At 36.9% G+C, this 15,041-nt stretch overlaps 1 protein-coding gene across 1 annotated transcript; it reads left to right on the top strand.

Moving 5' to 3' along the window:
- Positions 1 to 1,481: 1,481 nt before the first annotated feature.
- prmt8b (protein arginine methyltransferase 8b) lies at positions 1,482 to 14,981 on the top strand. The gene is made up of 10 exons (XM_067390954.1): positions 1,482 to 1,838; positions 3,281 to 3,508; positions 5,588 to 5,743; positions 7,513 to 7,576; positions 8,239 to 8,381; positions 9,910 to 9,997; positions 10,453 to 10,568; positions 12,462 to 12,612; positions 12,700 to 12,821; positions 13,805 to 14,981. The coding sequence occupies exons 1-10, from the start codon at positions 1,770 to 1,772 to the stop codon at positions 13,886 to 13,888; spliced, it is 1,221 nt and encodes a 406-aa protein (XP_067247055.1). The 5' UTR covers positions 1,482 to 1,769; the 3' UTR covers positions 13,889 to 14,981.
- Positions 14,982 to 15,041: the final 60 nt, after the last annotated feature.

Genomic DNA, 15,041 nt, shown 5'->3' with positions numbered 1-15,041 from the left:
ATGAAAATAATTAAAACAATAATCACAATACAACAAAACAATAATTTAACCTTCAGATTCTTTTCATTTGTTCATCTGACTTAATCTATACACTGTAAAAAGTTGGCAAAACTCAAAAAAATTGAGTACATTTTAAAATACATTTTATTTACTCCTATCTTGAAATTTCTGAGGATTTTGAGTATTAGCACTGAATTATAATATTTATTCTCCCTTGGAAAAGCATGCTGGGAAATAGAAATCTCAGCCCAGTTTCAGGTAAATTGAAGTTTGTCTAATTTAAAAGAAATTAGTTCATTAAACTCAAAACAATGAAACAATTCAGATGACTTAAAATGTGTCTGTTTCATGAACTCAAAAGAAAAAGAATTTTCTAAATACTCATAAAATTTAATTTGATTGAATTAATTTGTTTAATTTGCCCTACTCAAAGCAATTAAATATTCTGAGCATTAGGGTTTACAGTCATAATATTATTGGACATTCCATAAAAATAGACCTGCACTATATGATATGACTGTTTTCCAATATAGCATATAGTTTGGAGTCTTTTTGAAGCCAAGAAATACATTTTACAATGTACTGTAAAAGGAATTGTTGGTTTAACCTGGTTGCCTTAAAATGTTGAGTTCATTTAAATAAATAATTTGAGTTAATACAATGAAGGCGATTGATTTAATCAACGCAAACTCTGAACTCATATAAGGTAAGCTTAAATCATTAAGTATCAAAAATAATTGTATGACTACTTTGTGACTTTAAGAGGAATGGCTGAAATTATCGACAAATTAAATATATGGAAGCAAGATATTGTAGTGTGTGAATCAATGCTTTGAAAGTCTTGAAAGTTCATTGCATTTAGTTTTAAATCTTGGGTCTCAGAGACCCTCCAACATAAGAATTCATTTAACATTAATCACGCTATTAAGTTGAATTTTTGTTGAAAATTTGGGTTGAAAACGAGGAATATTTATGAACAATCAATCTGAATACTTGCGTTAGCAACGCCAAGGTCATTGGCTCGATTCCTAGGCAATAAACTAAGATGCCCTATACTTTGAATGTAATATAATAGCTTTGGATAAAAGTGTCTGTAAAATGCAAACGTACATGTTTGTGTTGAAAAGTTCCAGCCTTAAAATGGATTAAAATGTAGTCGGCCTTGTGTTCTTTATTTTGAGAAAGTGGAGGTGCGATATTTGTGTGGGAGGCACTAATTCAGCTACTGATATCGCTCCAGTTCTGCACTCGCTGCGCTCGAGTTCAGTCCGCACACTCTTTCAACTCCAACTTTCCGCTTGATCCAGACGCACGCGTCGAAGTGGACAACTAGGATTCGATGACTTATTGCGAACTGAATAATAATGGATTTTCATGTTAAACTGAAATAAAAATATGCGTTCTGATCTGTCAGACTACAGATAGCGCGGCGATGCGCAGCGGCAGGTGATGTGGATGCCGACGCGCCGCGGCTCAACTGGTCTCCAAGTGGCGCTTAGAACCTCTGGAAGAACTTTTGCGCGATGGACTTTCAGTAGGACCCGGAATCATGGAGTTAAGGGACTACCTAAGAAGTCTTTATGACCTATTCCCTATTAGTTTCCTTTTAGGCATTTATTGTTTATTTACCACAGCTGTGCAAATTAACAAATGGGTCGTTTTAAAGCGCAAACCGAGTATTGCTCACTGCAGTACGTTTTAAAACTTTTGTAGGACATTTAGTGACAACACTTGCCCTTATCTAGTTAATCCGGATCCCGTTGGCTCGCATGGGACTGAGGCACTCATCGCGGTGCCTGCTCCTGCGGAGAAAGATGGCGGATGCGGAGAGCTCGGAGGTAAGTCAAAGATTCCTTAAGTCATGCATAATACATCAATGCTCGTCCAAACATTCAAATATACACTTGTAAACCGCAGGTGATTCATTCGAGTCGCTTATATGTTTGTTTAAGTGCATGATCGCGTAAAATGACGCGCTGGTTTGGAGGTCATACAAATCAGTGCCCGGTGATGTGTGACTATGCAGGCGAAAGAATAGAGAGATCCAAAGCAGAAAGCAGAGCAGAACACGTCCAGTTCCCTCGTCCTGAAAGATTCGCGCTCACACATCACACCGAAAGCTAAATTGAGAGGTTTAGCCTATATTAATATTTATGGTGCGCGTAGGTTGCGTAAAGATCAAGCAGATATATCTGATGCAAGATGCCTCTTAGAAACCTCGAACACAGCAAATTAGCCTAAATTTGTGCCTATACGATAAAGTAAGACTATAAACTTAGTCATATGCGTGCTGAATAGCACTCAGTCGCTCTTTTATGTAGTCTGTTGGGTCATCGCGAGACGGCTGAGCGCTGTCCTTGGTGCTGCAGTATTTTGCCCCCCCCTCCCCGGCTAATTAGCATATTCACCTTTGCATACCTGATTTAAACGTTGACGTTGTTAATTGGTGCACTAAATACTGTATTAGAAGCCCTGAAAAGCAAGGTGAAACACATTTGTGACCCTAGATCACAAAACCAGTCATAAGTCGCACAATAGCCAACAGTACATTGTATGGGTCAAAATGATCGATTTTTCTTTTATGCTAAAAATCATTAGGATATTAAGTAAAGATCATGTTCCATGAAGATATTTTGCAAATTTACTAACGTAAATATATCAAAAAAAAAATTGTGAGTGGATATGCATTGCTAAGGACTTCATTTGGACAACTTTAAAGGTGATTTTCTCTTATTTTTCAAATAGTTTTATCTCTGCCAAATATTGTCCTATAACATATCATCATAAGGAAAGCTTATTTATTCAGCTTTCAGATGATGTATAAATCATAATTTCAAAAAATGACCCTTATGGTTTTGTGGTCCAGGGTCTCATTTATCTGCTTTAAATGTTTTCTACACATATTTTTACAAAACTCTTTTGACATTATTTATTTATTCATCACATGAAAAAAATGCCTTGGAAAAAGGTCAAACCTAAAAATAAATAAATAAATACAGAAAATATAAGGATTTATGATATTTTGTTTTATTCAATGTCAATATTTTCTTTAATTTTATTTTAAATAAATTGCATGTATAGCTCAAAAAGTGGGATATAGCAATTCCAAGGTCATGGGTTTGACTCCCGACGAGTGTATAAACTGATTCACTGTATACTTCGAACACAGTATGAGTTAATTTAGATAAAACTGTCTGCCAAATGCATAATCACACTCATTGAATCCATTATGTGGTGATGTAGGATAGTGAGCCTTTTCAGATTATTTTACTGTTGACAGAAGCAGCAGCATATTTCCAGTGTGCCCTCGTCCCAGTCCTTGCAACCTTCTCCGCTACCAAAGCCAGTGACTTCGGTTCATCATGTTGCACACCCCCCACACACACCACACGTCTCTGCGCTGTCTGCTTGTCCGGGACGAGGCAAGATGGCCAAGCTACTCAACCCGGAGGAGATGACATCACGGGACTACTACTTTGACTCCTATGCCCACTTTGGAATTCATGAGGTAATCGAAGGTCCAGTTCGGATCTAGTATGGGAGCTGGTGAAGTATGCTAGTCCAAGATGAAAAACTTTTATCATGTGCAGCTGATGATAAGAACATACTTAAATTTGTCACTGAAACCATCTTCTCAGCTCATTCACAAAGAATTGAGAGAACACCTTTGATACCGGCACATTTAGAGCACGAGGGTCAAATTGGATCTTTCTGCAGATAAAAGAACAGTTCTTGATAACACACAGAAAAAGAAGGACAAGAGTAAGATAGTGAGATGGAGAAAGAGAGGAAGAAAAAGGAAAGAGAATTAGAGCGGGGAGCGGGGGTGCTTGGAAAGATGTGTATCAGTTAATCCCAGCAGGCTAAATGGAGACCTGTCTCTATAAAAAGAATCCTGGAGACACTGCGCTTTGTGTCCTATATATTGTCCTCCATAGCACAGTCCAAGAGAAAAGGTACAGAAATGAGAGATAAAAGTACCCTGATTTTAGCCCTCTTATTTGAACGCTCTGTTTTCAATGTAACTAAAGCAGACTGCACGATTTTCAAAGTAGTCGGGTCATTGTTCTTTTCACACTGCATGACTATCTTGGCCAGCATTCAGTCGCTGCTGTGTTCAAACTGCACGATGGATCCGCGACAGAACGTTTCACACTGCATGACTTTACAATAGGAAGAATCGCCGACAACTCTGTCTGGCACGCAAACTACGTTTCACAACCAAACACACGTGAGATGTGACAAGGAAACAACGCGATATCACGCATGCAAGACCAGAGTTCTCACGTGAGACTGGGATTATTATTAAAAATGGTAGCCCACAAGAAGCTTGCAATACGAATTTCCTGTGTGGTGATTTCTAAATTTCTACACATTTTTCTTCCATTTCTTGGGTCCAAATAAACCGAGAAGAAGCCTTTTTCTGAAACAAAGCCATGCTTGCTGATATTGTGGTCTATAACTCCTCCCCGAACTCCCCCCTGTTCTGTATCTTGCTCTCTCATTGGCTGTCAGTCATCGCCGATGTAGTTTTCAGTCAGAATACTTTTCACACAGCAGGATTTTGAATCGCCGACAGGTCCAGATATTTAGCATGCCAAATATTAGGCGACTCATCTGCGATTCTCTCAGATCGCGTCTTTGCTCATTCACACTGTGTGATTGTCACTCGCGTGAACGAGCACCTGTGATTTCGGGCATTTGTCTGCGATTTCTCAAAACCTGTCGGCGAGCCAAAATCGTGCAGTCTGAACTCGGCTTTAGGGATTCGTTAAATAAAAAAGGAGTTTTAGCGCAAGTCCAGAACTCAGACACTGATAAACTTGTGCTCTTTGATTGACAGCTCCAGCACATGTTTGATTGACAGCTCTAGTGATTGTAAAGGGAGTGTTCTTTGATCGCTTTCTATATATAATTTAATTACCATTTAAATAACAGATTATTTTCATCCTACTAAGAGAAGAATGTGAAATTGACCATGTAGTCACTGGTTTGACTTACTGACACATAGACAAAGAACATCTGACTGTACTTGAATCATTACATATCAGATCAGGCATTAGAATTAACAGTTACTTACATGTTGTTGCATTACTGTCGAGTCCAAATGCTAAGAGTCTGTTTGTAAAGCCTGTGCTGAAATGTGACTGATTTACCAAGAGATAAATAAAGCTCAACTGAGGCTTTCAAATTGTTAAAAATAAATAAGCATATTCCTCGCATTAGGATGCTTTGAAAGGTAATGTTAGTTTTAGTGCTGTATCGCTCTTCTCTACTCCTCATCTCACTAACACGCCAGTGGGTGGGGCTAATGTGTTCAATGATGAAGTAAGCATTGATTTTTTCTTCTATGTTTTATCGATAGGCACATACCGGGACAAATCGTTTGATGGGCCTGGTATCAATAAAAGCTTTTATTGGACTAACAAGGAAGTTTTCAGTTATGAAACTTACAGGATATTCTTACAGTACGATGACCTCTTATATATCAAATGCTCAAGGAAAAGTTGATTTCTAAATTCATGACCCCAGCTAATGAAATGTTGCTATAGTCTGACTAAAAGTTGTTGTTTTTTCCTCTCAATAGGAAATGCTAAAGGATGAGGTGAGGACGCTGACTTATAGGAACTCCATGTACCACAATAAACACATCTTTAAGGATAAGATTGTTCTTGATGTGGGCAGCGGAACCGGAATCCTCTCCATGTTTGCTGCTAAGGCAGGAGCCAAGCATGTGTATGGGGTGAGGACTCAAATAACACATTACAAGCGTGTTTACCGTAATATACAATAGGTTTAAGTTAGAGGGCAACATGCAGGAATTGCTGCAGAAATTCCGTTTTTTATACACTCCCAAACTATATCTATGTATATCTGGAGAGACAGAGTGGGAGAGCATGTTGATAATATCAGCACTGTTACTGTGCTTCTGGTCTGTAGTTAGATAACACTCCATTGATCCACCCACTAGGTCCAGTTCTAGTCGCTTTTTTCTTTTCTATGCCACAATAAGCAAAAGAGTTTTCTGTTTGTGTCCAAAGCACAGATACATATAAGAAAGGGTTCACACAGGTTCATAGACATTTCAAATGCACATTTATGCATTTTCCAGATAAAAATAACATTTATCTTAATCATTTTAAACTGAAAACTGTTCTAGCAGGCTCGCATAGGACATAAATGCAAGCAATTGAACATGCAATACACATAATATCAGCAAAAAACTGGAGTAGATGGCTGTGCTGATATTTAGAGAAACATCGTTATTGTGATTTAGATAAATTATTGGCAGTTACTTTGTATTTTTTTGCTTCACCAATGAAAATAGTTCCAAACAAAGCCAAAAAAGTGACTCAGAGCAAAAAAAGTAAGTGGCATTCCTTAATCAGTCAGTGGTTTTGAATGAATCAGTTGAGTGAATGATTCAATGACTCATGCATAGAGACAGTAGTCATTAGGCTTGTTCAAGATGCATCTGCGCTGCACAGAATGATCGGCATATGAGAGCAAGAGTGTTTGGAGATAATATAAGACTCCTTATGCTTTTGAATCACTCTTGCGGTACTTTGATGCCATACGCCGATCGGTCTGCACAGCGCCGATGCATCTCAAACAAGCCTATTTGTTTAATTCCTGTATGAATCATTTTTTGAACAAATCGGTTGAATGAATGAATCATTGATTCACTTGTCACCACCTACTGGCAAAGCAATGTAACTTGCAGAAAGAGTCAGTGAAACATGGCTACTAATACCAAAGTCCCTTTAAGACAAGTCATTTCACTCGGCGGCCATCTTTGAAACACCTCTTGGGCATCCTGGGCATCATGCAATCTCTTTGAATGGGGAAACATAAAATTCTCCAAAACTGTTTGCCAACCTTAAGATTAAATTTCATATTTGAAATCACCAATGAAATCTAACAACAACCGGCTCATAAATTTAGTTTCTAAACGCCCGAATCATGAAAAAAAAAAAAACTATTTTTCAGGCTGGCTCAAGCTAATGCGCATGCGTAGACCTAAATGCTCTGTGGTCTGACTGTTTCTTAAATGCGCGTCTGACTGTTTCTATAGAAACCGGTGATTCTAACGGCCGCTGATGTGACGCGATGACTTTACCAGTCGGCGATTGGCTCTTATTTAGAAGGCGGGACTTATTCCGCCATATTGCGCGTTACACTTTCTCCAATTCAAAACAATAGTGACACGTCTTGTGTTATTCTATAGTCTTTGCTAATACACAGTCTGGAATGGCCAAACAAAGAAAAGCAGAGTGATACAAACAGTATATCTCAAAAAATATTTTAGCAATTATTTTATAATAATTATTATTTATTATAATTACTTTATAATAATTTTACTTAAAATACAAACCCAAATCCAATTAAACTTGAAGTTATGCATGAAAAAGCATTCCATCTGATTCCGCTAGCATACCTCTAATACGGTTCATGTAATTATCTTACTAATTATACTAATATAATTAAGCTAATTTCCATTTTGTTTTGTAGATTGAATGTTCCAGTATATCAGAGTATTCCGAAAAAATCATCAAATCAAATCACCTGGACAATGGTAAGACAATCTGCTGTTAGGACACAGCACACTGTTTAGGTCTGATCTGAATTCTGGAATAGTGTGGAATAGAAGAGTCATATATTTCCTGTTGGAAAGTGGAGTTCCATAACACAGGAAGCTGTATATTCACTTCCTGTAGCTAACACCCTCCTCTTGTGGTGTGATGACAGAAGTTGTTTAGTTTAGTTGTCCACAGCAGCTCTCATTAACACTGAAGAGCAGCAGGCGGGTGAGAAGCCCGAGTCAGCGTGAGAGAGGAGTCACTGCTCTACATACACACACACACACACACACACACACACACACACACAAACCCACATACACAGGCATGGAAATTGGAGATTGGCAACCTGCCTTTTGAAAATGGGAATAATGGTGAGGATGGGAGAAAAGAAGAGGGAGCGAGAGAAAACCATGAATAACCCCATCAATCAAATGTAACTTTATATTGTCATTCTTGTGACATTCTTATCATTCTTGTGACTAAATGCTGGGTTTGTAACCCATTTGATTTCTGTAATGTGACTTATTTATGAATGAAAAAATTTTTTTCGGGTGAGACTTGATTTTATCTTTGAGACTTATATAATTGTAAATTATATAGAATAAAATCAGCTCAATGCAAGCCTCACTGTCTTTATTTTTTGTGCATCTTGTAGTTATTACCATCATTAAAGGGAAGGTGGAGGAGACTGAACTGCCCGTGGATCAGGTGGACATCATCATTTCAGAGTGGATGGGCTACTGTCTTTTCTATGAGTCTATGCTCAATACTGTCATCTACGCCAGGGACAAATGGCTGGTCAGTGTGTGTGTGTGTGTTGGCTGTCCCAAGGCCAAGGTTATTTGGCTAATTAGAATGTGAAGCATGTGTCCATGCTGAAAATTATCATTTATAATGGGAATGAGTGGCTAGTCACTGGACTGCTGATGAATGTCTACCACTGAATGACAATTTGGTCCAGAGGACAAGTGGCTTGTTAGAGATTTTTTATAGAACCATTGTGTTGGTGCCAACACATTGTTTCACCCTAGAGTTATTTTATGGTGCACTGAACAGGAAGGAAAAGAATTAATGATGTGAAGTCACTGGAATAATAGGAATAAAATCACGCATATGCCAGGAATGCATGTTTGTAAATTAAAATGTTTAATGAGGGTAGTTGACCTTAAATTTCAAGCAGTTTCAGCAGTGTCTATTATCATATACATACATATATACACAGTACAGTCCAAAAGTTTGGAACCACTAAGATTGTTAATGTTTTTAAAAGAAGTTTCGTCTGCTCACCAAGGCTACATTTATTTAATTAAAAATACAGTAAAAACAGTAATATTGTGAAATATTATTACAATTTAAAATAACTGTTTTCTATTTGAATATATTTCACAAAGTAATTTATTCGTGTGATGGCAAAGCTGAATTTTCAGCATCATTACTCCAGTCTTCAGTGTCACAGGATCCTTCAGAAATCATTCTAATATGCTGATCTGCTGCTCAAGAAACATTTAATGTGTACAATTGTACAAAATATTTGTGTACAATATTTTTTTTTTCAGGATTATTTGATGAATAGAAAGTTCTAAAGAACAGTGTTTATCTGAAATCTAATCTTTTGTAACATTATAAATGTCTTTACTGCCACTTTTGATTGATTTAATGCATCCTTGCTGAATAAAAGTATTCATTTCTTTCATTTCTTTTCAAAAAAATAAAAATAAAAATTCTTACTGACCCCAAACTTTTGAACGGTAGTGTATAATGCTACAGAAGCTTTGTATTTCAGATAAATGCTGTTCTTTTGAACTTTCTATTCATCAAGGAATCCTGAAAAAAAAAGTACACAACTGTTTTCAACATTGAAAATAATCATAAATGTTTATTGAGCAGCAAATCAGCATATTAGAATGATTTCTGAAGGGTCATGTGACACTGAAGACTGGAGTAACGATGCTGAAAATTCAGCTTTGCATCACAGGAATAAATTACTTTGTCAAATATATTTAAATAGTACACAGTTATTTTAAATTGTAATAATATTTCACAATATTACTGTTTTTTACTGTATTTTTAATTAAATAAATGTAGCCTTGGTGAGCAGATGAAACTTCTTTTAAAAACATTAAAAATCTTAGTGGTTCCAAACTTTTGGACTGGACTGTACTAGATAATAATTATATAATATTATAATATGGTGTTTTATTACTTATACTTCTACTATTAATAATAATATTTGAATTTTTACCAAAATTGAGTTGGACATACGTCAACTAGCCATTATATTTTTCATAGGTGATATCTGAGAGTACTCTTTCCTGTCTTTTTTCAGAAACCTGGCGGTTTCATGTTTCCAGACAGAGCGACATTGTATGTGGTCGCCATTGAGGATCGACAATACAAAGACTTCAAAATCCACTGTGAGTACACACACACACACACACACACACACACACACACACACTTACTGCAATGAGGCAACTACATGTACTGTATTTAATGACCATTAAAAACCTTATCTCTTTCTTGTTCTAAAATGAGGCTTGATCAATGCCTCACATTTATTTATCTTAAAAAAAATAAATGAAAAACATCAGGAAGACTTCCTGTTGAGCTCAATTACTCCTCCGCAGCAAAACGTTTGCTTTTCCTCCATCCCTTTCGCTCCCTCCTTCATGTTTTGGATGGAAGTGTGAGATTCGCCTCGGCCTAGCGCACATGAGGGGATGTAATCAAATGCTGCCAGACACAGAGGAGGCAGCAGTCTATTTTAGGGCCAAACGAAGGCGACCAGACACAGCCACACAGATTTTCCACTTTTCAGACACATACGAGTTTTAAAATGTCTTGAAATATATTTTCTCTGTGCTTGCAGGGTGGGAGAACGTCTATGGTTTTGACATGACGTGCATTCGGAACGTCGCTATGATGGAGCCCCTGGTGGACATAGTAGATCCTAAACAAGTCGTGACCAACTCCTGCCTCATTAAGGTACGAGTATGTGCACGCCTCTCTATGTATGTATACGTGAGCAAGATCTGATTTGAATCATAGTACTGACTGACTCTGTGATAGGCCACTTTGGAACACATGTAGCGTGGGTGTTACATAACAGAATAATTTGCAGTAAAAAGCTGCCTGATGACAGTGTGGTAATGTGTTAATTTCAACACATACACAAACACCAATCATTCATTTAAATTAGCCAACAGAAATACATCCTTATTGGATATAATGCTAATAATATCATCATGTAGGTCATTTGAAGCCTTATACTTCATTAAAATGGTCTTATCCCATACAGTAGGAAAGATAATATATTATATTAAATTGATAATGTATAATATATTTTAAAAAATTATGATCAAAATGAGATATTAACTCTCAAAGTATCTGAGCTTTCCATATTTCCATGTCCAACAATTTCCTAATTTTGTTTTAGAGAAATATCTGAGACAAAGATGATACTTAAAGGGAAAGTTAGTAAGATAGAAAATGATCCCTTGATTTACTCACCCTAAAGCCATCTTAGGTGTATATGACCATCTTCTTTCAGATTAACATAATCGGGGCTATATTTAAAAGATATACTTGCAGGATGTAGGAGTATCGTAAGCTTAGATGCCTTTTGCGGTTCAAAGAAATAAGGCAAAAAAACTCAAGCTTCTCTTCTCTTATGTCGAAATCCTCCGACATTTCTCTTTAAAAATGATCGTTTTAGACTTCTAATTCGTGACCGGTTTTGCTCTGCGCTTCCGCGTTCATCATTGCGTCATGTGTCGGGTCAGAGGTCACTCTTGCACCACTAATCAATGCGTACTGCCGTCTGTTGGAAGCTAGTTATTATAGTTAATAAAGTTTTAAATATGGATATTTTTCTTACAAAATGTATCGCTTCGCTTCAGAAGGCCTTTATTAACCACCTGGAGCTGTATGGATTACTTTTATGATGGATGGATGCATTATTTTGGGCTTCAAAATGTGGCCCCCCTTAACTACCTTTATAAACCTTGGAAGACTAAGGATATTTTAAAATATATTTCCGATTGTATTCGTCTGAAAGAAGATAGTCATATACACCTAGGATGGCTTGAGGGTGAGTAAATCATGAAATAATTTTTATTTTTGGGTGAACTATCCCTTTAAATCATTTAAATCTCCTGAACTCTTAATCAGCAACCTATGAGCAATGGGCTTCATTTTTCATGAGCAAAAAAAAGGTTTATGATATGCTTGTCAGTGAAGGCATATTGAATGTCAAGAATGTCAAAAGAAAGAGACAATGTAGGGGACAGAGAGAGCTGGATTACCACCAGCGAAAGAAAGAAAGAAAGAAAGAAAGAAAGAAAGAAAGAAAGAAAGAAAGAAAGAAAGAAAGAAAGAAAGAAAGAAAGAAAGAAAGAAAGAAAGAAAGAAAGAAAGAAAGAAAGAAAGAAAAAGGCTGTGCTTTCACTGTGCCTCTGAATCAACTGGGGGATCAAACTCTTTGAAGAGGAGAATGATTTCGGCCTCTTTGTGGGGTTTATTAAATGAAAGGTTGAACTGAACAAATGAAAAGCTCAATGCTGCCACTGATCTGTTGTTTGCACAAAGAGTAAGAGGATCTTTATTCACCAAGGCTGATACTTGTGCCAACATCTCTGCTCATACAGGCACCAATATAGCCAGAGCCAAACAATATAGTCTTTGAAACTGGATCTGTCTTGATGTGTGGGTTAAGGCTATATGACATAAACCACATTACACTTCAAGCTTAGATCACAGCCAAAGTACCTCATGGCCGATCATCAAAGGACTTTGTTAGTGCAAGTATGCAGGTCATCATAATCTCTGTTTAAACAATCTCTACTCCAAAAAGTGTGAGACGTGACATATCGCTTTCAGGAGGTGGACATCTACACGGTGAAGCCGGAGGACCTGACGTTCACCTCAGCCTTCTGCCTGCAGATTCAGAGGAATGACTATGTTCACGCTCTCGTCACATACTTCAACATCGAGTTCACCAAGTGTCACAAAAAGACGGGCTTTTCTACAGGTTCAGCCTTCACTTATTCCGTCCTTATGATCTCTTACAAATAAATTTGTTACTAACTGAGCCAATGTACTGTACATTCCCTTCCAGCCCCTGACGCTCCCAGCACTCACTGGAAGCAGACGGTGTTTTATCTGGAGGATTATTTAACGGTGCGGAGAGGAGAGGAAATCCTGGGCAGCATTACCGTGAAGCCCAACGAGAATAATGAGGTGAGGCTGTAAGTGTATGTGGGTGTAGGAAATGGAGATGGAGAGAAAACAGTGGTTCTCAACATTTTTGACTACAAAGACAATATTTGAAGGCCCACCCAAGATATTTCTGGTAGGCCTACTTCTGCTGTTATAACAAAGCTTCTCATTTTCAAACTTATTTACAGAAACTATTGATGGAAATTTATCAAAATAAATAAAATAATTAAAATCCAGAATCCCTTAATTTTCAATAGCTGAATGATCATTACCATCTAGTTATTACATTTTCAGAAATTAAAGTTTTTTAAATTGTATTGTACTTACAACTAGTAACTTCTACCTGATAAAATCGTATTAGAGCTTGACATAACTAGAAAAAAATGATTACAAACTTTTCCATGGCTTTTTAAGATATTTTATTAACTTGCATGACTTTTTCAGGTCTAAAAATCATACTTTTAAATTCCCTCAAAATAAAATAAAATAAAAAATAAAATAAAATAAAGCTGTTTTACCTTTTTTTAGCTTGCTTAGTCCTATTTTTAAATCAAAGTTACCAGAGGCCAGTGATTATAGTTTATAAAGTTATAAATATGGATATTTTTATAACAAAAACACATCGTTTTGCTTCAGAAGGCCTTTATTAACCCCCTGGAGCTGTATGTATTGCTTTTATGATGGATGGATGAGCTTTTTTGGGCTTCAAAACCTAGAGTACCATTCACTCCCATTATTGAGCTTGGAAGAGCCAGGATATTTTTTTAATATAACTCCAATTGTGTTTGGCTGAAAGAACAAAGTCATATAGGATGGTTGAGGGTGAGTAAATTATGGGATAATTTTCATTTTTGGGTGAACTAACCTTTTAAGCCATCTTGGAAGTGTGCTGAGGCCCCCTAGTGGTTCTTGCCCCCCTTGTTGAAAACCACTGGTTTATAAAAAAAAAAAAAAAAAAAGTACGAGGCAGATTTCAAAGAAATAAAGTTCTTGATTTCTTCCAGCGTGACTTGGACTTCACCTTTGAGCTGGATTTCAAAGGGCAGCTCTGCGACGCAGCCATCTCCCATGACTACAAGATGCGGTAAAACTCAAGCAACATCTCGAGTCGGGGCGCCGTTTCCCAGGGAGATTCGGCGGAGAGATGGACTGCGTCTCTCCTCTGCCTCTGTCTGGATAAGAGAGGCTGCCGAACTGCAGGACCCTTCTATGATGTCATCAGTGAAAGTCCAGCACTACAAGCAATAGTGTCATCGCGTGTCACGTTCTTAAATGCACATAAAGAATAGACTGTGAAAACATCACTCTGAATGTAACTGTTAACGAGTCTGAGAATGTCAACGTTTGTGTTTATTTAACCGTATAAGATAGGAAAGTGTTAATGAACAGTATATGCCAATGTGAAATCGTACAAAAGGCTTCAGTTTGGATGCATAAATGAAAAGAGTTTTGCTTATGTTTAAGTGCATTTTATTGTGTTATATTTATTGGGTTAGTGTTGAGTTGTTTAATATAGTGACCCCTGGCATGTTTTCTACCTTTACGTTTATTTTAATTCATTCAGGTTTCACTAAGATTTTTCTAAAGAACCTCTAAGAGCAGCTAAACTATTTTAAATCATTCTTACTGAATACAAAATTTGTTATTTTAGAGTAACTTAATGTGACAGTTTTAACTTACTATGTTTCACTTTTTTGTGTTCATTTAAAAGTCAGGTCACTGTCGTATACAACCTGTTTGAACCACATGTTTGCTTCTTTGTGTAAAACAAGATGGTCACAGAGCAGTTCAGATGAAGGCAACGAACGAGGGATGACATGTTCAACACTGACTCCAGCCAATTTTCTTCCCTCAATGATATATTGAAGATTTTCGTGCTTATTGAAGTTGTCATTAACTGAACTGTCTCTTCAAATGGTAACTGAAAACACTTCTTGTTCTAGTATAGAGGTTTTACTGGCCATTTTGAAATCTAGGTTTCATGATGCTAGTAAGACTTCAGATGGATTGAATGAGACTATTGAAATGCTAAATAAATGGGAAGTAACAAACAATCACATTTTGTCCTAAATGACTTTGTTCTCACTCACCTGGTTATATGTGAACCACATGTATCACATGCAGCTTAACTGAACACATTTTCCCCATAAAAATAATGGGTATTGTGATTGACAATTGGTATTGTTAACAAATAGAATATGTACAAATATCATTTTAAATGAGGTGTGACAAACTGTCATG

Source organism: Chanodichthys erythropterus, chromosome 8 (assembly GCF_024489055.1).
Source record: "Chanodichthys erythropterus isolate Z2021 chromosome 8, ASM2448905v1, whole genome shotgun sequence".
NCBI classification, from domain to species: domain Eukaryota; kingdom Metazoa; phylum Chordata; class Actinopteri; order Cypriniformes; family Xenocyprididae; genus Chanodichthys; species Chanodichthys erythropterus.
Note: the sequence above shows the minus strand (reverse complement) of the source record. Positions and strands in the feature narration are given on the sequence as shown.

Coding starts and splice junctions, on each gene's coding strand:
- prmt8b (XM_067390954.1), top strand. CDS start 1,770: ATGGGACTGAGGCACTCATCGCGGTGCCTGCTCCTGCGGAGAAAGATG. Junction 8,382..9,909: donor ACGCCAGGGACAAATGGCTG/GTCAGTGTGTGT, acceptor GTCTTTTTTCAG/AAACCTGGCGGTTTCATGTT. Junction 10,569..12,461: donor CCAACTCCTGCCTCATTAAG/GTACGAGTATGT, acceptor TATCGCTTTCAG/GAGGTGGACATCTACACGGT.